The following is a 27,634-nucleotide window of genomic DNA, read 5'->3' as shown; positions in this document are numbered from 1 at the left end:
CTTAATGAACAGAGCAGCCACCAACACCGCGGCTCTAAGGCAGTCTCTCTCAAAGACTGTCCGCTTCAGTTCTGCCCAGACCTTTCACAGCTTACCTTGCACTTCTCTATCTATTGACACATGGCCTCTTTATTCCTTCTTCTCCTCCTCTGACCAGCTATACAGGTAATCCTTTCCTAAATGTTTTTCTTAGAAACTCAGCAACCACTCTACATAATGTCCTCTTAAAATTGCTCAACTTGAAATCAAATGTATAGACGTTACTTTAAACTCTGGTCTAGAGCCAGTTAAAAGCTATGAGTAAGAGTCTTCCTAAAGTCCTGGCTGAGTGGCTCAGCTGGAGCATTGTCCCATACAGGAAAACGCTGTGGGTTCGATCCCCAGTCAGGGCACATACCTAGGCTGCAGTTTCAGTCCCCAGTCAGGGTGTGGACGGGAGGCTACGATCAATGTTTCCCTCTCACACTGATGTCTCTCTCTCTCCCCCTGTTACTCTCTGTATAAAATCAATAAGCATATCCTTGGGTGAGGATGTAAAAAAAAGGAATCTTCCCATATCTCAGAAGAGAGGCAGAACTTTGCTCTAGAATTCAACATTTCGTTATATATGTATGGTCCTGGACTACCATATCTGTACCAATTAATTCACTTTTTAACTGCTCGGATGGAGACAAATGGTTAACAATCGATAACCTAGATGTGCGTAATTCTACAACTGACCTTCGGTGGGCAACGGGAAATACACAACACAAGGCTATTGCAGAAGCCTTTCTTTTAAGGGCAGATTGGACAAAAATTCAAAACTGCGAATAAAATAAAGATAAATCAACAGGAGACTTCATAAAAATAGAAGTAAACTTTCAAAAAATATTCCAGGATAGATCCAACAGCCAAAGTTACGGTAATCTTGCCCTCTCTTTTTGTAAATGGGCTCAGGTCTGAAACAAAAAGCCTTGAAAAAAAACAACTAACCTGAAATGTACAATTGCCAGGTTAGAAAGCCTCCTACGTATGACTGAATGTTTTCAGAGAGCTTTCTAAGGTAAAGAGCTGAAAGCAAACAAAAGAACAAAAAACTGTATCATGTTCCAGATAAAACAAATGGCCCCTGAAATAAAATCAAGACCAACAGGTCCTGGGACAACTAAGAGTTGGGGAAGAAAAAGCGCCACTGGAAGAACCGACGTCCCCTAAGGAAGAGAGAAACAAATATCTAAAAAGCCACTCCAAGGAAGACATTACCACTCAGCAATTCAACGTCCTCCCTCTAAGCTTCCAAAAGGGATTGTTTATAAACACAGATGGATAACAATACAGCGCCCTTGTCAATATCTACTTTTATCTTCATCTACCATTAATCATGTTGACGTAGGACACTAAATTTCTCCAGGTAAAGTTTTAAAGTAAAAGGGAAGCCATTTGACTGGACGTAAGTACAAAAGAAAATATAATTTTGTCTCAAAAAAAAAAAAAAATAAAGTCTGGTTGTGCCAGAATGTGAAAAGAGATTGTATAAGATATACTTTATACTTGTTGGGTATACAGTAAGTTGTAGAAGGGTTCAAGGATAAAGGTTTAATCTATCTATTCAAGCAGTAGAAACTTCAACCCTCAATCTGTTTATGAAAAGGAAATTTCTCTCTTCTCTGTGACACACAAACCTCTTTTGCATATACTCAAAGGTCAGATCATGTTCAGAGACCTATTAACTCAAGAACATGTCACACACCGAAGACTCACTGCTTATTTAGTGTACCCCTTGATCCAGGAGCTGAGACTTACTCTCCTGGATTCAGAGGAATTACGGCTTCTACCAAGTCAGTCAAAGCACCGTCCGAGTTTTTACTAAGGTCACCTGTAAATCTGTTACATCCTGTGGAACCATTCCTATCGCGAACTAAAATACCAACCCTTTTTCTGTTAACTAATTATGAAATACTGCCACTTTTCTCTTCGTGTTGCCTGTTGGAAAATCATCTCATGATTGTGTTTCTGTAGCTCAGTAAGTGTTCGTGACCTCGACAGACCTTTTGCACACTGCAGTCCAAATCCTGAAAATACTTTCTGTTGTGACTCTTATCTTAAAAATGCCAGGCTGGACATGCAATAACTGGTGTGTGGGAAAACCTGGTTTTGTACTAGAAAGCAAACTGAGTCTAGAAGCCAGACCCCAGGGTCCTCTCTAGAGCGTGTCAGAGGGCTAAGAGTAACAGAACTGGAGCACGGCAGGGATAACTGCCGTACGTTTGCAGTAACGAGGACTGGAGGCTCTGACTCCACCAATTGTCCTAAAGGCCGAGGCCCTCAGTCAGGAGACACAATAGCAACACGAGAAAATGCTGTAGCAGATTACCCTGGAGATCATCTAACAGATCAACAAGCTGTGAATTAAAGTAATATATCATAGCTGAATGCCACGCTATGTGGAAGAAATGCATATTTTTCATAATACTACATCTAGAAACACAAACATTTCTTTAAAAAGAAGAGTTAAATAATAAGCTCTAAATATAAGGCAGCACAGTATTTTAAAATTAAGTTATTAAGAGATGTTTTTAAAATAACTTGCAACTGTTTGAGTTACTTTTCGTATGTGTTACAGCAATCAGTATACAGTGTAAGAAACCGTCTAGTAAAAGTAATACTGATCAATTCACAATTACCAACTTGTTTCACCTTCAGTTTTCAGTATGTGAAAGGTAAAGTGGAGAAAGGCTTTAACGCATGGCTAATGCTAAGAGAAGCGTCTGGCTGTGATCTGACATTACAATTCAGGAAAAAAGGTAGAAAAAATGCAACTTACACTCGTCTCGGAACCTTGGTTCTGCATTAGGCCCAACTCTACCAAACGTTTTTATGATCTCTGTATGCAAAGAATATTGGTCTTGATACTGAGGGTCTTCCAGGAAAGAAGCCAACTGCATTTTCACTCTTTCCAGCAACTTAAAATTGGACATCGGACAGTCATTTTATGGAATGTTAACATTGCAGAGTTGTTAAAGAGAAAGGTACACATCGCACATGGCTGGCAGCATTGGATTCAAATGCTCTACAGCAATATGGCAGTAAAAGTTTGAAATGAAGCAAGTGCTTATTTAGTCTTTTGATTCAGAAGACATTTTACATTTTTATGCTTGTTAATTCCTCATTTTTCTGTTTTAGAAAATAAAAAACTATTACCCCCAAAACTGTTAAAACCAAAGAAAAGACCCCACAATATTTAGGACAAAAGAGACAAATGATGTTTTGTATCTGAATTACAATTCTTAAAACAAATCAGAGTGTAAGTTACCCAATTATTCACCTTCCGAAAGCAATGAGTCACTAATGACTTACGTCTTACTCACATTTCCCTAAAAGACGTTTTTATTTTAAGATTTAAGAACATGTTGAAATTCTGCCAAAACTGCAAGCTTGGCAGAATGATATATATATTTTTTATGTTCCTTCACCAGTGAAATATGTAAGTGAAGAACAGAACATTTTTTCCATAACTAACAAAGTTATTTAATTTTTGTTATGAAAAAGCTACATGTCAAAGGAATTTTACAAGATAGTTTTTCTTTTTTGGTAAGTGTCTATTAGACAGAATCTTGTTTTACATTTAAATGGCTAAGTAGTATGCTCACAAATAACTTATCTTCTGATCTACAGGGTTTTTAAAAATTATACTTTATTGATTATGCTATCACCATTGTCCCGAGTTTCCCCCCTTTGCCCCCCTCCACCCAGCCCTGACCTGCACTACCGCAGGCAATACCCACACTGTGGCCCACACCCATGGGTCATACATATATTTTATGCTCTCTGGCTACTATATTTCCTATGCTGTATGTTACATCCCCATGACTATTCTGTAATAACCGATTTGTACTTCTGAATCCTTTCACCATTTGTGCGTGTGCCCCCAAATCCCCTCCCATCTGGCAACCATCAAAACATTCTCTATATGTATGATCCTGTTTCTGTTCTGCTTGTTTATTTTGTTTTTTAGATTCAATTGTTGATAGTTATGTATTTATTGCCGTTTTATTGTTCCTGTTTTTGATCTTCTTAAAGAAGATTCTTTAACATTTCATATAATACTGGTTTGGATAAGGACATGTCCAATTTGATAACAAATAATGAAGTTTTGACACCAGCTTTGAGAAAAGTCTTATACTTAATGTTGCAAATAGAACCTGATAAACTTGAAATTAAATCAAAATGAATTTCCAGGGGGAAGACTTTGGTAACCTGCAGCTGGCACAGCAGGGGACTGTCACATGGTGTGTGCTGCAGTGAGGCACCGGTCTGCTGGAGGGCTTGCAGCTTGGTATCAATGACACCCTTCGGGGAAGCGAGGTGCCCGCTAGCCTCCCTTTGTGACATCAACGTAGGTTTGTGTTTCTAAAGTTATCTAACAAATAGTCTTCAGTCTGTTCAAACTGGCAGTTAGGGACTGATGTAGACTGTCCAGAAGTCCAGGGGATAATCGAAGGCTTTGGAACTAGACATGGTTTGAAGGATGACCCAAAACTTCAATACCCAGCTAGGCTTAAAATAGAACAACTGAGAACTGGCTTACACTCAATTTTCTAACTGAGAAGAGAGACTAGAGATTTCCTTGGGAAAATATACTTTGGGCAGACTATTATGTTTTCAAATACTCAGATCCTCCTCTGGCCACACTAAGAAATAAAATGAAAGGTATGATGCCCTGCTCCCCACCCCACTGGGTACACGTGTGGTAATGTATTATCATCACCTCGACAATACAGAGAAGTAAATTTCAATCACCTCCTACCTCTCTTTGAATAACTGTTTCCATGATAGTACCAAAGGCTGGAATTGTGGCAATCCTGACAGATCTGTTAGAATTGAAAGAGAAATAAACTGAGCTCTCTTTGAGATGAAACACTATTATTAGAAGTTACATCAAAGTACAATGTAAATATACTGTATCAGTCTCTAGCAATGACAAATTAAATTTTAAAAAAGCAGACCAAGAAGAATGCTCAAAAAGGCAGGACAGGATAACTTAAGGTCGCAGTCTGTGAAACTCACAATTCAGGATCACTGGACAAGGTAACAAGGGCCGGAGCAACCCGCTTGTCAACTAACGCTTCACTCATGCCTCGAAGAGTCAGCTGTAAACCAGTCAACATGCAATAAAAAATGGTTTGGTAAACTGGAATGAGAACTGGGTTAGCTGTGACTGAGGATGGGCAGGCAGACTGACTGGCCTTTCTTGGTTTAGTCACCCACTCGAGACATTAAAATGTTAAGCCTTTGGTTCATGCCACTACACTTACTGGTAACAAAATGTTAGTGAGATTAGCAGAGCATCCCTTCTTGGCTTGGAAGAAATAGTCCATCAGCATGTTTTAAGTTTTGGAAATGTTTTGAGAACATTACTAATATATGTTTAAATATATGGCCTCCAAATTAAGCTTACTGTGAAGGCTGACTTAAAGATATATAAATATCTTAAGTATGATAAAGTTTAAAGCCAATAAGCATACTCCAATGGTATTATTTTAAAGAGATAAATACATCTGTCAATGAATTTGAAAGCCGATGGTTACTTCTTAACAGGCGCATTTTGAAAGGGATGCTGAATGTAGAAGGCAGGGACCACACTTACATTTCAGGGTCACTGGAGAGAGTAATGAGAGCAGGAACCACCCTCTGAGCTACCAGAGTCTCATTCACCCCCTTCACCAACAGCTGATTGGTCGGCGTAGGGGGGATTCACAGGTGATGCATGTTAAGAGCAAACACAATGCCACGGAGGAAGAAAGGAATAACCAAGAGAAAGAGAGAAAACACAAAAGCAAAAACAAAATTAGAAGCTAAGCAAATACTGCTACTAGAGTGCATTACAAAGGCAGAGAATGCGTAGGTGGAAAATAAAGCTTAAATAGCCTGGCAGTCCACAAAAAGTTTGTCACCAATTCAATGGCAGTTTGTACTTCTGGTCAAATAGTCCATGCAACTTTCATGTTCAATTAAAATGCAATTTAAAAGAAAGCTTTACTAAAAAAGAAAATAAGCTACATAGAAGACATATACTGGGTTCTATAGTTAAAATTCTTTAAGTAAATTTGGTGATCTTATTATGACCAACAAGTTACAAACTGGACTGTTTATAAACAAAACTCACATGGCTAGCAGCCACCACTAAATTGCTTCTGATTGTTCTATAGCAAGTTAATTTAAAAACTGCGTAGTAAAATCCCCAACCTTTTATATCACACAGCTTTCTCTCTTGAGGTAGAGAGACATAAGATAAGCCTGGTGGAAAGGATGGCGATGGGGATAAGAACTGGGTTCAGACTCTAGCTCTCCACTTCCTAGCCCTGTGGCCTTATATACATTGTTACACAATCTCCTGAAACTCAGTTTTCTCATCTGAAAATGCTGATACTGTCATCTACCTTAAAGGACAGTTATGCAACTGACTACACATGATGCACCTAAATATTGTACCTGACCAGGACTAAGCACTCAAGAAACATGAGTTTAACTATCTGTCTTAAACCCCAAGGATATAAGATTTGTGATATATTAGAAAAAAATTAAATTGTTTTTTATTGCATGGTGGCAGATGGAAACTAGACTTTTGATGGCGAGCACGATGTAGTACCTAAGATGTCAATGTATAATGCTGCACACCTAAAATTTATATAATGTTATAGACCAATGTTATCACAGTAAAAGATACATTTAAAAAATAAAAAGATTTTTTGACTGGTTCAAGTAGTTAACATTTATAAAGAGTTCTTTGTCTTACATTTCTCTCAAGTATATGAACAGCAACGCTTCCAAATGCCCAAGGAACATGTGTAGAGATTTAAAATAGCCTGTCACTTCTTGTGATCTTTTTACAAATAAAGATTAGTTCCATTTTTTTAAGGAAGTGCCTTTCGGTGGCATTCCAATAGTCATTGACAGATATTTAGTTCAGTCTCTTGACAGAATCCTAAACGTGAAGTGGATGGTGGTGGTGTTACATTGTATTGAACTTGCAAAATTCAAAAGGAACAAATAAATGAATGAAAAATAAAACCAAAACAAAAAAAAACCCCAAAAGTATATATGACCCATCTCTATAATTGAATCATGAGATGATACATTTAGCAGTCAACCCTATATCATAAAACAAGAGGATGATATTATGAAATATGCATCTTGTTTTTATAAAAATTACTGAATTTTACGAGTTCCACAGAGAAGGGCAATTTCTGGATCCCAAATTCTCAATTTCAGAATGTAAACCAACCTAATCCTAAATGCTGACCAATCTGTTCTCTGGTAAAGGAACGAGTCCTCCCGGAAGATATAAGGCGCCGTGGAGTTTTTCGTAATAAAGACCCAACACGGGCTCACGTCAACGTGCCCTCTGACACAGCGTCTCAGAGGGGCAGAGTCCACTTCATGGGAAGCGTCTTCATTTTACAGTAAGCGGTTACCTTTTAACAGTGGATTCACATTAGCATTTACTTCAAAATTTTTACAAAAAACATGGATAATTATGCAGGAATAAAATGACATAAGAACTTCTGTTGCTACCTTAAACATTAATGATATCAGGTACCAACACAAAGAGACAGGAAAAAAAGTTCAAATACTGTTAAATAAAACTCCGATCTCTACCATTTTATAAATAAGGTGGCTTAGATTTGAATCACTTAAGTGTATCTTGAAATGCCTGCTATCTTGTGCCAGCCAAAAAACATCACAAAAGAAAGGATAGTCTACTTAATTTTTCATTGCTCTGGGGTTTTTAAGTCTAAATTTCTTTGTTGAGCTAGAATATCAGAAAGCAAAATTTAAGAGCTATCAAGTATTACACTACATACAATATCTCATTTGATCTTTAAACCTGATGAGGTAAGTACAAGAATATGGATGTTTTAACAGATGAAGAAATGAGCCTTAGAGAAGTTAAATAACTTGTCCACGGTTTGAGAAGTGAGGCTAGAAAATGACTCAATCACATCTATGTTAAGCCCATGCCTTCTGTGAGCTGTGGCCCAATGTTAGGTACATGCTTCATTCCCTTATGGTTGATACACGCTATCATTAAGTGAAGTCTTTCCTGCATCTTGTGGGAAATCCATTATGTCACCCTGGGAGTCACATGATCAAGTCACCTTATAAATCAATTTCAGTAATAATTTGCTACTTCTAGGACTAATGTACGGTCTTTTCTTTAACAGCGAGAACGATATGACAGACTGGGTTTCCCCTTTTTGTACGGCTGTCTGCAAACTCAGAGCTAAATTTAGTGTGCAATTTCACTGAAGTCTCTCATATCATGTTCCTGGCATATCATTTCTGGCATTCTTCTCAATAGTTTCTAGTCTCACACTGAAGGATTTTTAAATATTTAAAGTGTCCTGTTTTTATGTTTTAATTTAAATTAACTTATTCTGGAGGGGAAGGGGGCTTAATTATAAATGATAAACTATTAGAATCAAAAGAAATCTTGTAAATATACTTATTACTTTAATATACTTTTGTTTAAAATAAGGGTCATTGACCAAAAAGCAAATAATTTTTCCTGCTGATGGTTGGTTTCTACTAGCATGCTCAGTGACCATTTTCTATCACAAACGAATCTGATGAAGCTCATAAGCAGCCTGAGAGAGCACTGCAAAGTGCTTCCACACAAACACAGGGGCCAGACCAGCACTGATCGCAAACACGGAAACCAAACCCAACAAAGCCACATGTAAGAAACAAGGCAGGAAAAAATTCAAAAACAAATAAAAAGGGAGGAGGCTTCATGTTATTTCTTTAAATTACTTCCACCTACATAATTTGCTTCGCCAGTGCATACATACATTTTAGAAACAAATGGTTTAAAAGCAATAGTTTTTAGACTCTTAGAATAAACTGCTAAAGAAATAGCTCTTCATTTAAAAGGATGCTTTCTTCTTTAGGGGAAGGAAGGGGTTAAAGAAAGACTTTGATTCTTTTATGGTAATTACTCTTTTTCAGCATACTGAATGATCAACAATTATTTACGCCCAGAAGGACATCAAATTGAATTTTTAATTTGGTATTCACCTTGACAAAGAACACCTGATTATAGTTTTCTTGATCAAACATGTATAATAACTGAGGGAATAACACGGACAGATAATTTTCAACCCCCGTATAACAATGAAATTTTCTTTAAATTCACAAATATATTTTATATATTTAAAAGTTTCAGAAGGTATATATTTTAAACATAACAGAGCTCTATCCTTCAATTGCAATTTATCTTAAATTGTGGAAAAATTCTGAAATTTAGGAAAAACTGAATTATCCAACTTTTCTTATGGAAATAAATGGTTTAAGATATTTTCAGAATAACATGCATATTTGAGATATTTTAGTTTGGATAAATAGGTTTCCTAAACTAGTGTATTATTCTGTGAAATAATAGCATGAACTAAAAAAAAATAATGATAATGATAGTCAACATTTATTAAGCTCTTATTATGTGCCAGACGCTGTTTTAAAGGCTTTACAAGTTTTAATTCTTAATATTAACAAATATCCTTTGGGATGGAGATTTACTGTCATCTTCATTTTACAGATGAGGAAACTAAGGCACAGAGACGTTTGAACTCGCCACTAAGTGCAGAGACAGACACTGAACCCAGGCAGTCTGGCTCTATGCCAAGACTCAATAGCAATAATAAATACTCTACACCAATTTCAGTATTCAAATTCAGAAGTAAGGCCTGCTCCAGTGTGACTGGTAGGGTAATAATGCAGGTATAAAATTCATAGTTTTAACCTGACCATTTCACCTAAAATGTCACATGGTATGTCTGAGTGTGATATCGTTATGTTACAGAATTACATGCTTATGATTTTGTAATAAAAAAGTGGCTTAATTTGTGCTGGACCCTATGTATATATTTCTAGGTGATGAGATAATTTCCTCTGTGATAGGTACAAAAGTCAGGTATCTCAATTGTCATAGTTAACTTAGGTAGGTGGCAATTTAAGGCTATGTAGTTAAACTTATGAACAGTCTATTCTCTCATAAACATATGGGCTGATAATCTATAGGGAGGTTATTCGGGATATGACATGTAAGGGAGTAGTGAAATAGGAGTAATCAAAATAAATATTTCCGTAACTGTAACAATTGAGTTTTTAATGCTACTCACGAATATAACTATATTTCACAACTTTGAAAATACCCTCTATTGCTTTCGTTTATTTTAGCAGCCGTGTACACCTTAGTAAATAGAAAGGTATAGTCAGAAAGATTTACATAGGATGAAAATTAAAATAAGCTTTAAAGAAAATCTGAGAAATGAAAGTGATAAGAGAATAGCATCCAAGGAATCATTAAGGCTAAAAAACTTTCTTAAATATGTTAAAACTAAATTTCTGCCCCATCACACAGTACACAACTAGACACTATTCAATACCATAAAATACACATCAACACAACACAGCACGCAACGCCTTTTTTGTTTAAACATCCCCTTCTCCCTCTCCCAGAGACAATCATTATAACCTGAACTAGCAGAAGGCTTTGTGTGCGCACCTCAAACATCCTGGCAGCGGTACACCTCACAAGTGCAGAGGTGTGGACAACACCATACCATAGAACCGTCAGCAGTAACTCGTGGTAGGCTGGGTTTGCACTGCAGGAGAGAAAGTCGGGGTTAAAAGGGACGGCTACAGGGCCTTCTGGGTGCACTGAGAAATACCACGTTTACAAGGGGAACTAATGATACAAATATTTGTAAAACATGGAGTTACTTTGTATAGTTTAATGGGTTATGTCTAAGATTCTTTAAAAAAGTCTCCCTACAAACTTTCAGCATACTTAAAAAATTATACTTTTAGCTTCTCTAAGCTAAAATCATAGAAATGTCTATCTTTAATAGCATAAAAGTTAAAATTATTTAAACAAAAAGAAAATGAAAACATACCTATGAGAAAAAAAAAAAGAAAGAATGCTGGACTAAGAGCCAGATGGGTAATGTACAGCCTCTGTGGATCTAGATTTCTGTATGTCCTATCTACATGTGGTCAAAATCATATCCTAGATATGCCACACGTCCTATCTATGGCATATGCTGGTCTTAGGATCAAGTAACATCAATTCAAATCATGTATGTGGAAGGGAAAGTTGGCTGTGAAACCCATCACAATGCAAGACAGCATTAGTAAATGCGTAAGTCTGTTTTCAGTGAAGACTGGATTAACACCACCCCAGACACAGATGATGGGATTATGAGTGGGCCTGCGCAAATCAAACGGAGTAGGAACAGGAGCCTAATGACCTGGCTTTCACTTGGGCTCCTTTTTCATCTTGGGGAAAATGAACTTTTCTTCAAATCTGCATTTGATTTTCTCTCTCCAAATGCTTTAAATAAAATGTAAGTCTGTGCCCTTTCCCCATTCTCTTATTATAATGTATTAGTTACAAAATATTAAGAATATATAAATAAACAAAAACAAATCTTAAGTCTCAAAACCAAGAGAGCTGGCACATGTGCCAATCTTTGTAGACTGAAAATAGGTACTCTATAAATCCAATATAAAAACCTTATGAGACTTGGTAAAAACGACAGCTATAATTTTACCCCAGTTCCACAAAAGAAGCCTTCAGGCTATCCAGAGGAGCATGAGATAACGAGAGCAGGGTCATTACATCTTCTAAGAATCCAACTAACAGTTTTCGGTCTTCTTCCTGCAGAGGAAAAGTACTGGTAATGAATTTCCAAGCAATCAAACAGAACTAAAACCATAATTTCTTATCTATCATTAGAAAATTTTATCAAATAAGAAGAAAATACCTTAATTTGGAAGCATTTTAATTAAAGCTATTTATTAAGTACAATGGAATGAGGACAAAGACTATCTTAATTCACAGCTTTAGACCTGTACTGTCCAATGTGGTAGCCATATACCACATGTGATTATTTATATTTAAGTTTAAAGTAAAAATTAACTAGAATTTAAGATTCAGTTCTTTGGTTGCACTAGCTACCGTTTATTTGAGTACTTAACCACAACGTGCGGCTGGCAGCTCCCTTCCTGGACAGCTCGCATTTGGGCGATTCCCACCACTGCAGAAGGTTTTATTAGACAGTCCAGGTTCAGAATATAAGAAGCTTTAGTTTCTAATTAAGTTTTATTTTACCAATTTTACTTCTCATTATTTTTAGCTCTAAATACTTAATACAACCTACTAAAACAGTTATTCCCCCCAATAGTAGAAAATCGATTTGTAAGAAATCATATTTGCAACATGTTAGTGGTGAGAAAGTGCAAGCTTGCTGAAATATAGACAACTGTTCTTAAAAGAAATAGTTGTAACCTTGATTGAAAAATAATCTATACTTTTCAGACTTTCTTTAATGAACCATTATTTTCGTAATGAGAAAATTGTCATTTTTTTTACATAGCACTGTTATTGAGAAATAGGCTTTAAAAAAACAAGTCTGCTAAATTAGTAAGGTTAAACAACTTTGTAAAAGAATAAAGAACCTTGTATGTTAAATTAACCTGTATCTGAAAGGAAAGGGATCCGACATTCTATCAGAAAACATAAAAGAAATTAGAGTCAAGATTTTTGTCATTAGGAATTTATTAGGTCAACAATAAATAGCTTCCATGAGTAAGATTAGATTACCACCTACTGTTTTCTTTTCTGCATAGACGAACTGAGAATGAGGTGGGTAAAGAACCGACAAAATAGAAACATCAGCATGAATAAAGATGGCCAGATGGCCATAGTAGTTTTATATCTTTAGATGGGGGGGCTGGGGGGAGGTGCTGGCAAACTCATTTTCACTGGGGGCCACATCAGCCTCACAGTTGTCTTCAAAGGATTGAATGTAATTTTAGGACTGTACAAATGTAACTACTCCTTAACTAGGGGCAAGGAGCTCGGCGCTGCTACTGGGGAGAAACAAGGTGCCGGGCTGGATAAAAGGTGGAGGGATGGATTCAGCCGTTGGGCCTTGTGTTTGCCACCTGTGGTTTAGATCCTGACGGTCTCCTTAGTCAAAAACTTAGACACTGACCAAGCAGCATCAGAGCTACCATGAAATAGTGATCCTACCCATTTCAGTTGCCTACTATGTCAGGCAGAGTGTACATATATGTGTTAAACAAACTAAAAATCTTAAAAAACTGTGAAGTAAGAGCTATGGAATACACTTCTAAATGAGCATGGATGCTTTTTAAACTTGAAATTTATTACAATTCTTTTTATAATTTTTGAAGTCTCAAAACAAGAAATACTGCTTATGTATTTGATTCAAAAGTAGTTGTTTACCAAAGAAAATAGGGCAGTGATTTACCCTAACAGAAAATGTAGTTTAGTAAGAAACATATTAACTGTTGCTGGAATGTGTTTCCTAAAACAAGTAACACTGGCAATCTATGATAGCTACCTCAATTTACATTTTTCAATAAACTAAAAAGTTATCTTTAGATAGCTGGATTTCATATAGTGACTCAAAGGACAAATCCTTATTCACTTATATGACAAATCTATAGTGAGGGCCTACTATGAGGGAAACCTTGTACGTGGTACTTCATTATGTTTTAAAACACTACATGTGGTCAAAATCAACAAATTTGCAGGGGTTAAGCAAGAGAGCAGAATATCGAGATCACATGTGTTATTATGCACTGGAACAGCTTCCACAGCTAAAGGAAAATGGGACGCATACTATGGTGCCTGGCATGTGCTACCACTTGATCTCCATGAATTCAACAATCAAGACCACATTATGAGGTCATCCTAGAAACTAATGTAGAAAAGTTTACAAGAATACTGCGCTACTTTAACAGAGTTGGAGCTTCTACTGCAAGGTATTGTGTGACACTTTAGAACTATATTTTAATATTGTAAGATGGTTCAAATCTGTTCTGGATGAAGAGTACAATAAATATGAATTGCTATACTCTGAATTCAAAGGGTAAAGGGAATGTTATTAAAAAATGGGGGAAAATTCAGGGAAAAAGGTCTTCCTTTTTGATTCTCACATTCTAATTTCCAAAATAGCTTTTATCATGAGTCAATATTTCCACCTTACTGGTGGGACTTGCCTCACAATGAAAATGACTAATATGCCTTAAAATGTGTCATACATTATTTACCTAATGTTACATAGAGAGCGGTAGTCTGTTATATTGGGGACCCCCAAAGAATCATACCTCCTCATTCATGTCCTTGTTTAGCTCTCTCCTGGTTAAATCTTGGCCGGGCCTGTGACTTGCTTCAATTGATATAATATAGTAGTGGTGATGTGCTAATTCTAGGCCTAAGCCCTAGCCTAGCAGATTGTGCTTTTGCACTCTTGAGAGTTCTGAGCCACTATGTAATGTCTGGCCCTGCTGTACCAGAGGCCCAGCAAAGAGACAGAGAGACCCTAAGGTTACATGGAAACTGATCAGTCACCCTGCCAGCCACCAGTTGAATGCAGCAACATGAGTGGCCACCAGCAAGACCACCAGAACAGAAACCTAGCTGAGCAAAGCCCATGAACAAATAAATGGGATATAATAAGCCATTATGTTTTGGGATAATTTATCATGCACTAACAATTAAGAAAAATAAAGTATGATTAAAAAGCACTTTGCTAAAAATGGTGAAAGTATTCTACAGCATTTTGCGTTTGCTTCACCTAACACATGTGCTTTCTTTCTTGTTTATAAAAAATTCATCATGAAGCACAAGGAAACTGCTAAATAAGTGCAATCTATCACTTCTAACGAAGTATCAAGAAGTACACCATCTCTAAATTTATTTGTTCAATGGACATTTTACTCAGAAATTTATTATTCAAATATGCTCTCCACTATAAAAAATTGACTGAATAAAATGAATAAATATGCCCTGATTGATGTGGCTCAGTGGATGGGGTGCAGGCCTATGAACCAAAGGGTCGCTGGTTTGATTCCCAGTTAGGGTAAATGCCTGGGTTTCGGGCCAGGTCCCCCAAAGGGGGCGCATAGAGGTAACCACACATTGATGTTTCTCTTCCTCTCTTTCTCCCTCCCTTCCCCTCTCCCTAAAAATAAATAAATGAAATCGTTAAAAAAGAAAGATATAAAAAAAGAATAAATAAACTTTGTTTTCCTTTATGGGTAACATTTTCACTTATACGCACGTTAAAAAGACATAATACTAGGTATCTTTCTAAATAGAAAGTACCTTTACATTTTTTAGTCAAAGGATTTTCTCCTTACCTGAATATAACACGTAAGGACTCCTGTTGCATAAATGGGGACAGTGGCTTTAGTGAGGACCCCATTTCCTGCTGAGGAATCTAAAATTATTAAAATAATTTTTAAAATTCAAGTATAGTTTAAATGCAAAGCACAAAGTCACAATGCAAATTCTATTTAAAATTATAACTGGTGACAAGGCTTACAAATAAATATAACCATTACTTTGAAAAATAACTGATTAAAGCACATGTCTACTAGTTATAAAATTATAACAATACTTTTTACAAAGCTGTTAGCATAAATATTTTTGGTAGATGGGGAAAAACTTCAATAACCAAACTGAGATACTATCCTCCTATTTCTATAGTCAGAAATCAGAGCTTCCTTTATGAGCCCCCCCCAAGTGCCCATATAAGCAGGCCTTCCTAAATGTTTATGCTTGCAATATGTAGTACTCAATAAAACGTAAAGGAGGTGCCTAGGTATACGCTATTATCCAGAGGCCCCTCCTGCGTCCTCTGCACGGATTTTCGGCCAGGCTACATAAAGCGGGGGGAGGGGGAAGCATCCACCCACAGATGAATGCCTCGTGAGGCCTGGGAAGTCAGATGTTCTAGTGTATCATCTGCAGATGACTTCAAAAGAAAGGTTCCAGCGATGATACGACAGTTCCTATTTGTATAGCACCAACAGCTCCAGCTCACTGACCGTTAGGCACTATTTGAAATGCTTTATATTTTCTTTTATGTACTAAAAATGTTTTCATTACTCTATTTCCTACTTTCATATGGTTTTAAATTCTCTTCAGAAAGAAATTGAGTTGGAAAAGGTGTATTACCTAACTGCCCTGAAGGAATTTTAGCGAAAAAGAAAGTTCCGATTCCATATCAATTAGTATTCGAGGTTTGTTTATTCTCCTGGTAAGAGTGATTTTTCCCTCTAAGGGACTATTGATGTTACCTGAGTGTGACTATGGTAGTTACAAGGTAAATCTGAGGCTAGGAACATAAACTTCAGTTGAATTCAGTTATGGACTGTGTATACAGGGGTTAGTAATCACTTCCTATCTGAATAGCTAAACATTTATAGCTAACTATTATAAAAATTGTGAGTTTCTAAAATATGTAAATATTCTTTATTAATTTATCATCTGAATTAATAATTAACTAAAAGATAACTCCAACTAGTAGGCATTCCAAGTTAACCCTTTATGAAACTATTAAATATAAACTTGGGGAAGCGTTTGTCAAAAAGAAAATCTCATCAATGTTTTCAAATGTAAAGGAAAAGGACTTATTCATTCTGTAACTACGTCTGAGAGAGCTGAAGAGAGAGTTTTCTAGATCACTTGTAGCAAAGCACTAATGTAGGACTGAAATAAGAATCACCTATACCAGGGCTTTTCAATTAGTGTGCCACAGGAACTTTTAAAACACGCAGTACTCGACAATTTAGTCAGGAGTACTGACCTTTTTCCTTCGATTGTCAAACAAAAAAATGACAACAGCCAAAACAACAACAGTCTGGTATGAATGAATTTAAATTATACCGCACTTTACCGTGTACAATGCATGCTTTTTTGCCCAAAGTTTTGAGGGAAAAGTAAGGATGCGCATTATACATGGGTAGTACTAATTCCGTATCTCTCTATATATTTTCAATTCTTTTATTTATGCTTAAGTGTTGAAAGTGTAATTCTAGAAAGCAATAATGATATCAATATGCAAAAAAACCCCATCCTGGAATACAATAATTGGTATTATTTCTAAATATAAAGAAATAATTTAAAAATTAAAACAAAAGATTTTTTTTCCTGAAAGTTTGGGCCAAAAGTGTGAGTGTGCCTTATACATGGCAAAATATGGTACCTAATTTTTTTTGTCAGATCAGCAAAATATTTATTTTTTTGGTGTAGCACAGAATTTTAGTAATGTTTATGTGTGGCATGAGATTAAAAAGGTTGAAAATTACTGATCTGTACATTCAAAAAAAAAAAAAAAAAAAAAGAGGTGGGGATGCTAGACACTTTTCCCCTAACACTTCCCACAGTTTATCCCTACAAACTAGAAAAATGCACAGGGACACTAGAGGCACACAGGAACAAGCTCTCAGGCCAAGGGGGCTGTAACTAGACTCCCTCAAACGGGGGAGCGAAGAGCTGAGCGGCCCGGTCAAGCCCGCAGTTTCTCTAAAACTCGCAGGTTAGTCTCACTGGCACCTCTTGAGAAGCCCACTAGATGTGACACAGGTGTACAAGCCAGCGCACCGCGGTATACATTTCCCTCTTCAACGGTACTTGCTAGTTCATTTACACAGTTTGCAGAGAATGAAAACAGTACTTTTCATGAATAAAGAGATTCAATCGCTTCTAAAAGTAATAAACTTACCAATGTTCTCTTCAGATAATCTTAAAATCTCCTGGAACTGAGGTTTTACCTAAGTAACCCAAAGAAAGATCCAAAAGTCTCAGGTTCATGGACCAACTAACTGATGAGTAAATAAATAAAATGTTTACTGCTAATATATTTATTTAGACCATTGATTCAAGTGTTTAGAAATGTAATAGTTCTTAAGTGGCTTAGGATAAAAGAGGATTCAAGTTACCAAAAATACTATTTTAAGAGATAAGAGATTTTAAAAATCCATTCAGGTCAGCAAGTATTTTCTGAGGAGCCTTTGGTTTCCTTCACTAAGTTAGTTTCCAAGATGATTTTAAATGCTTAAAATCATTACCTCCTAAAACCGAACCTGATGACAGAAAAGGTTAGTTAGGTAGATATTATATGATCAAAATTATTGAAAAAGACATTTGCTGTACTTAAAAGGAATGAAAAGAAGTGGCATTCACAGTATGCAGTAAGTAACATATTCATTATGTGATATCCATTTGTTTAGATTAGTTTATTTTAAATTCCTTAAAATTTAAATGTAAATGTTAAATACTGAATTTCACTTAAATATTTGAAGTTAGAGCTAATGCTGGTTTCAATATTTTATTATTAATGTCATCACAGACTCCAGTTTACGGGCCACTGGAGTCAACCACTTATTGGTAAGTGCTAAAGTGAACACCTACTTACTTTTGTTTAAAAAAAAAAAAAAAAAAAGTAGCTACTTTGGAGATGCCAAACAATTTTTGCCACTACTGGTAACAGTAAAACCAAATTATATTTGTTTAATAATTAGATTTAGTAAAAAATGTAAAATGTTCTTGTTTCTTCTACAGTAATATCAAGGTCTGGTTGCCCCCTCCTTTTGGCAAGTCATGCATATTAACCCATGTATTCAAGTTAAACTGAGGAGAAGATCACTGTTTAAAGATTAATCCACAGAATCATACTTAAAAGCATGGTAAGACACTGAAGCAATTTCTTCATTTCACACGTGAAAAGACTAAGCCCAGATAAATGATACTATGTAGGTCACAAACAAAACAAAGCCATAACCCATTTTCTGAATTTTGTCTAGTCCACTATACCAAACTGTTTTGCTCCAAATGTTTCAGAAACTACAGATTTAACAGTAAAGAGCTGCACAACATTCCTAGCTTTTAAATGTCTTGATTAACATTTGATTATAGCAACTACACATTTTTATGTTTTTATTAGGTCCCTAAAGAACTGGCTTAACAATATGCCACGGAGACAAATGAAGTAACACGATTAAATAAGAAATTGAGGTCTAAGGACATTGAAGTTTTAATACCTAAAACTACAAAATAACCTGGATAGGCAAATGTGACAAGTGATGCTTTTAGTAGTGACTGAAATATGCAGCATTGTCACAAGTTTCCACGCTCGGCTAAGAGCTGGTATCCTCGAAGCAAGTCTATATAAGCTGCTTTGGTTCCAATGTCACCTGTGGTTTTGACTAACGTGTACTGAGCAAATAACCGCTTCCCAAATTTGTGTCGATGGTTAGGGGTTTTAGTACTGGAAGCACATTCAAAGGACTGCAGTTGACTTCTCTAGCTGACACCGTCTATGCTGAAACAGTGAGTAGATCTTACTTCCAAATCTGGATACAAAGTGAATTGAGGCTAAATCATCCTCTGAAAATCATATATAAAGATAAAAACATTACCGACCAGATTTTTCATTTACTATCCCCATTTTCTAAGGTATTAAAAGATAAAGGAAAGGCGCACATACTTATTTACTGGTATAGCATTATTTAACACATTAAGTTTTTATAGATAGTGCATACTAGAAAACATGGAATATAAGTACTTACCTTAGTGTTTGTGAAAATTTTGCCAAATGTCCGGCAAAGGCGCCAGAAAAATCTGGAGAATTCATGGACACAAGCAGTTGAAGTAACATTAATTTTGCCAACTACTTCTATGAGTTGTGGCAGCCTGAATATGAAAGGAAACAAAAGCAGGCAGGGGTACAAACAAATTATTGCTTCCTTGCCAATTGCCGAAACAATGCAAAGCTAACAATATCTACCATTTTGCTTCTCATAGACAGTAAAATTATAAAGCAAAGGAGTTGTTTGGGTCCCTATGAAAAGACCTTAAGTTTACACTCTACTCTCTAAACTTCTTAATATAAATTTTAAGTGCTTGCCATAAAATATATGGAACTTTAATGGTAGAATTCTGAGTATGGAGTTGATGAGACTGGAAACAATGAATTATTATGCTTCACTCAAGAGCTGGGCTAATATAGCATCCATTTTAGCCTCAGAATGAGAAGTCAGGATGTAGATTAAAGTCCACCATCACCATTAACCAGTAAGGCAGCAGAGAGATTCTTCTCACATAATACAGCAGCACCATCTTCGTAAGTCAATCACTACGTATCTGGTGGTATCAATCTCCTCTCCTAAACAAGTTCACCAGACATGCGCCAAGTTAGGTTTGGTTCTATTTTTTTATATTTTCTCCCTCAGGGCTGGGCTAAATATAGTGAGCTATCTTCCACTCAACTGAACCAAATAATTATGGAGGCGGGAACTTACAATTGATTGACAACCCACAGTAAACTCTCCCAGCCTGTTGTACCCTCGTGTTCCAGCTGGTAATCATAAAGTTGTAGTAGCACTGCCAATTGCTCACGACTTCCAATAATAGTAGACACATCCTGAAGGGGTGACATAGGCCGGGGGAACCTCGTCACTATAATAAAAACAAAATATGTCATGCAGAAAATGGCAGTTTGGAAAGGTATCTATTTTGTCATAAGGAAAATAAAGTTCTGTCTCTTAATGTTTATTTAGCTTAGTATAAACTTTAAATATAACCAAATCATTTTCAGAAAAAAACGAAATAAATTTTTGTCCCATTTTAAAAAATCTCAAAAATGCCCTGGCTGGTGTGGCTCAGTGGTTGAGTACCACCAGCCTGTAAATCAAAGGGCTGACAGTTCGATTCCCAGTCTAGGGCACATGCCTGGGTTGTAGGCCAGGTCCCCGGTGGGGGACACTCGGGAGGCAACCATACGTTGTTGTTTCTCTCCCTCACTTTCTCCCTCCCTTCCCCTCTGTCTAAAAACAAATAAATAAAATCTTAAAAAAAAAACACATCACAAATTAAAAAAATAAAAATCTCAAAAACTAAGATTTATGAGATTAAGTAGTTATAAATGAATGCTAATGAATTAGTTTGCCAATGAAGAGTAAAATTTTATTTAGGTTAGATGAAAATTGGCCCAGAGATAAGATCTTAGCTAAATAAGGATTTAAATCTGGTTTAAAAAAATAGATATACCTGCAATTCCACCAGACTGTTTATGTCAGTGACAGAGTAAATATGTTAAAATGTTTCTTTTGGGGAGTAATAAATTAATAGGTTAAGGGCAGGGAAAATAATTGTTTAATATCAAAGAATAATGATGTAAAATACAATAAAGCTTGAGCTGAGCAGATTTAAGTATTTAATCTCTAATACTAAATGCTTTATTTAAAGAAATTTTTCACACTTGATAAACATTAAGTTAATATAAAGTACTAAAACCAGTAACCAGTAAGATAAGACATAATTACTATGAATATTTAACTAAGGCTCTGACCAGGTAGCTCAGTTGGTGAGACCATCATCCTAAAATGACAAGCTGCAGGTTCGATCCGTGGTCAGGACACATCCGAGAACCAACCAACGAATGCATAAATAAATGGAAGAAATCAATGGTTCTCCCTTTCTCTCTCTCCTCTTCCTCTCTAAAATCAATAAATTATCTTTTTTAATATTGTAACTAGAGTCTCACGTATACACTTTTAAAATTATTTTTTAAATTATATAAATAAAACATCCATATACATCAGTATATTTTAAAGTTTTGACTTACGATCCTATAGATCATTGTTAGATCCCAGGTTACTATGGAAACATTTCTTGGAAGGCTGTGTAGTGAACAGTGTATACCAACAGCTCCTTAACTGTTGGTCCGAAACTCCTAATGGCCCCAACTACTCCTGCATAGAGACTAACACCCTATAAATACACAAATAAAGATGCAGCACTTTCTCTCTCTCTTTTAAAAGATTTTATTTATTTATTTTTAGAGAGAGGGGAAGGGCAGGAGAAAGAGAGGGAGAGAAATATCAATGTATGGTTGCCTCTCACATGCCCCCTAATGGGGTTCTGGCCTGCAACCCAGACATGTGTCCTGACTGGGAGTCTAACCAGTGACCCTTTGGTTCACAGGCTGTACTCAATCCACTGAGCCACACCAGCCAGGGACTGCATTTTCTCAAAACATATTAATAGTAAATGATAATGATAAACATATTAATATGTTTCTCAAAACATATTGATGGTTAGTGATAAGAAAACATGAAATACACAAATTTTTAAATGCTCAAAGACAACATTAAGATGTTATGGTTTGCCTATGCTGTGCAAGGGTCTAAACGATACATTGAGAATAGACAAAGGCTGTCCCTCCATAGCTGAACTCTCCCATCTGCTGTCATACGACATAAAGAAACAAACTTGAGTACCATGGTGGTCCTTGGGATCTGAGGTTTCTGCTTTAATTCTCACTACCTCAACCCAGGAATCAATCAGATTTGGGTGGTGTGGAATATCTGTACTTCATATTTCTGTATCATGTCAAAGCAGATCTGACATAATTTCAAACTATTGGTTACAATCTGCTATATTATGGTAAAATTAATATTGTCCCTACAAAACCAGTGACAAATTATTGAAAAATAATGGAATGGTTAAAAGTAAAACAGGTATGTCAAGACCTACTGCAGGAGGAAAGAAAAAGAGGAAATGAGAAAGACAGGAAAGTCCCTAGGCAGATGAAGTGGCTTCGTGAGCGAAGGGGCAGGACCTGGAGGGGCCAGCTGTGAGTGCCCAATGGAGACTTACCTTTGTAAAGTGTGAATGTTCATTCTCCTCAATAACATCCTTTTAGAACATTTAAGTCTACCCCATCCATATTCAATTTTCTAAGTAAAACTGACATTCAAACAGTACCCATTTTTATGCTATGTTTTGTGTATCATTGGACACAATGCTTCCTATCTCCAAGAGTACAGGTATCCCACAATTTTTTTTTTAATACGAAAGCTGCAATTCTAAAAAAATTAAGTGTCTATTGATATTGTCAATGTTATAATTCTCTTGTGACTCAGAAGGCAGTAAGAGGCACAGATAACTCCACAAGTCTGAAAAGCTGCACAGGGACCTCATACACAGTGATGGCTTGTCATGACCATTTATCCTGGGGAGAGGGTCAGTGGGTTACCAAGTGCCGTGGGTCAAAGGTCACTTACTGACTAGCCGGACACTGACATAAGAAAATAGTGGCTTTTGCTACCAATTTCACATATTTCTGAAAATAAGCATATTCTTTCTTTGAGGAGAAAAAAAGAAAATCCTGCCACATATGCTTATATTCTTTTCAAGGACATAGGAATACATGCATCTTCCCCTAAAGAAGATGAAACAGCTGGGGAAGGACAAAGTTAAAGAAAGTGGAAATGAAAAGCTTCATAAACTGGCACTAGTAAGTATTAAGCAGATCTTTTTATTGATTCAGCTTTATTAATGAAAGAAAACACTTCAGCCACTGGAAAAAAAGGTTGCAAAAAAAATTATAGATTAAGAATGGAAAGTATTTGAGGTCATGAAACGCAAGGACCTACATCCAAGATTACTGTATCCAGCAAAGCTATCATTTAGAATGGAAGGGCAGATAAAGTGCTTCTCAGATAAGGTCAAGTTAGAGGAGTTCATCATCACCAAGCCCTTATTCTATGAAATGTTAAAGGGATTTATCTAAGAAAAAGAAGATATAAAATAGGAACAGTAAAAATGACAGCAAACTCACAGTTATTAACAACCACACCTAAAACAAAAACAAAAGCAAACTAAGCAAACAACTAGAACAGGAACAGAACCACAGAAATGGAGATCACATGGAGGGTTATCAATAGAGGAGTGGGAGGGGGAGAGAGGGGGGAAAGGTACAGGGAATAAGTAGCATAAATGGTAGGTAGAAAATAGACAGGGGGAGGGTAAGAATAGTATAGGAAATGTAAAAGCCAAAGAACTTATATGTATGATCCATGGACATGAACTATAGAGGGGGAATGTGGGAAGGAGGGGATGGGCAGGATGGAGTGAAGGGGGGGAAATGGGACAACTGTAATAGCATAATCAATAAATATATTTAAAAAACCCCCAAACCCCTTTATATCAATATTAAAAAATGGAAGGTATAAAATTATAAAATAATACCATGGTAATAATGGATAAAAAGATGAAGGTATATAGTTTATGTCAGGTCCACGACCACAAAGTTCCACATATATGTATGATACATTTTACTAATTATGCTGTCAGGTAAAGTGATTTTAAAAATTTTAATCAAAAGCGATTCTTTGGGAAGCTAAGCTGCTAATGCTCTACATCTTCCCCCCCCAATTTCAGTTCAGTACCTTCTATCTGTGGCACTTCACCCTGAAGCTTGGCTTTGCTGGCGAAAGGTGCGTTCTGCAGCACCAATGCAAAGAGAGATGGGATCAAAGACTGCAAGGCAGAAAGATACATGTGGAGCTTATGTTCGTCCAGCCCATGTTCTCCTTCCTGAAACATAAGGAGGTGGAAGCTCATTTTAGTCTTTTGAAATTATATATTTATGATGCTCTTCCTTTCCGTGGCAAATAATGAAACATTTGAGGGTCTGCCTGTTAGACTCCCAGCATAACACCTAGTGGAGATGCCCGCGAGTCTGGATTCTCTAAGTATGTGAAAATGTGAAGAAGCAGTAAGGTACTAGAATCTTGTACAAGGCAAGTGTTAGGGCGGCCACCAATCATTCCCACTGAAATGTTTGGAACTTCTCTTAGGTCAGGATAAAGAAACTGAAGTGAGCCACGGGAATCATTTTAAATGCTCACCGGCTACACCAGCAGTAGTGCTTGCTACTCTCCCTCCCCTGCGTCCCACACGGAGATGGCGACATCTCCAGTTGGCGGCATGAAAGCACTTTAAGACAACTGAATGCAAAGATAAAATGGAAAAGAAATTGCAAAGGGAAATGAAAGAAAGAATAAGAGAAAGGGAAAAAAGGGTAAGGAGGTTTAGTATATAACATTTAACCAAATGTTCAAGTAAAATTAGAATTATTAGAGATGAAAGCATTTACTGCTATTCAAGTCCACTGAGATGTTGTTACTATATTATAAAATGACAACTCTGTCAGATAGATGAGTAACTTACTACCAAGTTCCAAATTAATTTCTTCATTGAAGAACTACTGTCTATGATGAAAACTGTAGATATGTTTAGTAGCAATATATAATTAGCCATGTTATGAAATGGAACAAGAAAACCCAGGTATGGGTAACTCTTAGAAGGAATGCAAACATTTTTTTAAAAAGTACTTCAAAAAATTCCCTAGATTTCATAAAAAGGAATACTGTACTTGTCTATTGTCTGTTTATAGTTTTGTTTTAATATGTATTCAGAAATCTACAGAAAGAACAGTTGAATTTTAAATTATGGAAATAATCCACTGGCAGAGCTGTTACAATACTTTTCTTAAGAGCCTTATAGAGCCTTTCAAATTTGGGGGTAGAAAGGGCAAGAGTTTGAAGTGAGAGACTGTTATCAGATCCTGGTTCCATCATTTGACAACTGCGGGACCCCAAGATACTGAAACACTAGTTTCCACATGAAGTAGTAAATTGTATATAGAAAGCACCTACCTTAGTAGCATATAAAAGGCCTTAGTGAAATGTTAGTTTTTTTCTAGACTCAAATAAACTTTTAGTACAAAAATTACATCAAGAAGTTTTGACTGTTTCTTCAAGTTTTCAATTTTTTTACTTGGAAAGAATGAAAAGTTCATTTTAAAAAGTGAGGAAATGTAAATTAAGAAAGCTTCTGAAACTCACATTGTTGCTATCTCTGTGTTTTGGGATTGCAGTTGATACTTTATCTAAAATACTTAAGTCTTCAGAAAAGGCTAGGAAGAAGTAGCTTTGTGAATCACGCATGAATAGCAGCCCCACAGAGGTGCTATTTCAGCTGGCAAACCCAGACCGTGACCTTTCTCCTCCAGCTTCAGCAAGGCAGAACTTCCTCAAACCTCTCTTGGCTCCAGGCCAACGCAATCTTTTTGGTAATTTATTAGGACACTCAGCTAAGTGGTCCTTTCTGTCTTTGCACCCCAACATTCTGTTAAGATGCCTTGGAACACACATTTTAAGTTTCTACAAACTATATAAACAAAGGAAGCATTTACCCTGAGAAGTTTTTCAATCTTGTTCAGCAATGTAGGTATAAGATGAGACTGTAAGTTCCCGAGTTCTGTAGTCCAGGCAGCATAAGCTGGTAAAAACACTTGATGTGTTGCACTAACTACTCTTTCTGAGGGGTCGCCCAAGGCTGACAGCAACAATTCAAAACCCTGCCAAAATAGCAACAGTGACAAAAAACAAAAACAAAAAAAACAGGCAAAATGTAAATTTTTAAGACAATAAACTTTAAAAACGCAATAAAAAGCAATAAACACGCAATTGCAGCACCTTCAGAGAACAATTTAAGAAAGCCATCCATAATCCTACCCGCCTTCCCGTTTTCTCTAAAGAAAAGGTCATGTATAAACTGATGAGGAAACAAAGGAGAAAGGGTGGTAAACATGCAGGCTTGCTGTCAGTTTCCTGTGTCAGTGAATCACAGCATTCCTGTTTCTGAATTGCAGAATCGAAACCAGGCAGCCCACTCCGACTGGTCAAAGTTGACACAACCGCCGCCCCTACTAGAGAGCGTAGGCTATCTGAATCAGATTCGGAATATCACCTGGAATTTTAACATGAAGTGAATGGGGCGCCGTCTGGAAAACACACCTGTTGGTATTTGTCTGGATCATCAATGTACCCCATAATGATACCGAGGCTTTTGATCACAGCTTCTCGTACCAAATCTGCCTTATCTTCCATTAACATCTGCTGTAACATTGAAAGAACCAAGGAGCTACGGATTTCTTTCTGAAAATAAGTAAGAAAAGGTTTTTGCTATTTATTTACACCACCAGCAGAAAAATATAGAAAATGTGACAGGTATCCACATACTCAAAATGCAGATTAGATACACATTAACATTTCCCGTATCTGCCTCAAGCCCTCATTTTTCAAAGACAGGACATTACGGGTACAGATGAAGTATCACAGCACTCTTTCCCGCCTGCTTCGAGCCTCCCTCTCTAAAGGCGATCACCTCGATGATGCTGCATTCGGCATTAATCACGTCCCAGTATGTTTTATACCTTTGCTAAGTATGGACGAACCCTTACACACACGGTGGCAGGCGCTTTGGGCGAGTCACCAGCCAGTACTCTGCCGCTACAACTGGACGGTGGCTCTTCTGTCACCGCCTGCATGCTCAGAGAAAGGCACTCCGAGGTGTAACAGCAGGGGGCTACAAAGGACACTGGCAATCAAAGCGTTTGCCTGAAGGAAGAGTGTTGAAACATTATAAAATTCTACTGTTTCTATTTTTTGAAGAACTGAAAAAAAAAAAGTCAATGAGGATGGTAAAACATGAGAGCGAACTTGAAGAGTACTTTAACAAGAATTGCACTGGTATTTTCAGATGCTACTATTTCGTATGATGTCACCCATTGTTGTGTCTTAATTTCACACAATTTTTTCCACAGTAAAGAATGTTAATGGTAACTTCAGCCTGACTGATGGCTGGAGTTAGAATAGTTATCATTTTACAAAGTCTTGCCCTTCTTTTCCTTCTTTGTACTATTATTGCAATGTGATTAATATATCACAAGTCTTTAAACCCAAATGTGTTTGGGTCCTTTTTACATATGATGGTTAGAATAAAATAAAAATAAAAAAGATGTGACCATTTTCATAAATTTACAGTGTGATTTGGTATGCAGAGGTCTGACATTTTTAAAATGACCTAGTTTTTGTTTTGACTTTTTAGAGACAAAAATATGTGTAACTTTAGCAAATTTTA

The 27,634-nt window shown here is 36.6% G+C and overlaps 1 protein-coding gene across 4 annotated transcripts in view; it reads right to left on the bottom strand.

The window, feature by feature from the left end:
- Window positions 1-27,634, bottom strand: part of RELCH (RAB11 binding and LisH domain, coiled-coil and HEAT repeat containing) — a 92,500-nt gene that overhangs the window by 10,880 nt on the left and 53,986 nt on the right. The window contains exons 14-25 of one of the 4 annotated variants that reach the window (XM_024580578.3): window positions 26,509-26,649; window positions 25,905-26,069; window positions 24,094-24,241; window positions 20,161-20,317; window positions 19,429-19,552; window positions 17,583-17,631; window positions 15,214-15,293; window positions 11,592-11,698; window positions 10,544-10,643; window positions 5,627-5,709; window positions 4,787-4,850; window positions 2,804-2,942 (exon numbers count right to left, since the gene is read on the bottom strand). In XM_024580578.3, the coding sequence (XP_024436346.2) occupies window positions 2,804-2,942; window positions 4,787-4,850; window positions 5,627-5,709; window positions 10,544-10,643; window positions 11,592-11,698; window positions 15,214-15,293; window positions 17,583-17,631; window positions 19,429-19,552; window positions 20,161-20,317; window positions 24,094-24,241; window positions 25,905-26,069; window positions 26,509-26,649 (1,357 nt within the window). Of the gene's footprint in view, window positions 1-2,803; window positions 2,943-4,786; window positions 4,851-5,046; window positions 5,130-5,626; window positions 5,710-10,543; window positions 10,644-11,591; window positions 11,699-15,213; window positions 15,294-17,582; window positions 17,632-19,428; window positions 19,553-20,160; window positions 20,318-24,093; window positions 24,242-25,904; window positions 26,070-26,508; window positions 26,650-27,634 lie in introns of those variants that run through there. The other 3 variants (XM_024580577.3, XM_045187868.2, XM_045187869.2) reach the window with 3 other exon arrangements.

Source organism: Desmodus rotundus, chromosome 10, assembly GCF_022682495.2.
Source record: "Desmodus rotundus isolate HL8 chromosome 10, HLdesRot8A.1, whole genome shotgun sequence".
In the NCBI taxonomy this organism is placed as follows: Eukaryota; Metazoa; Chordata; class Mammalia; order Chiroptera; family Phyllostomidae; genus Desmodus; species Desmodus rotundus.
The sequence above is the reverse complement of the archived record's forward strand: the minus strand, read 5'-3'. Positions and strand labels throughout refer to the sequence as shown.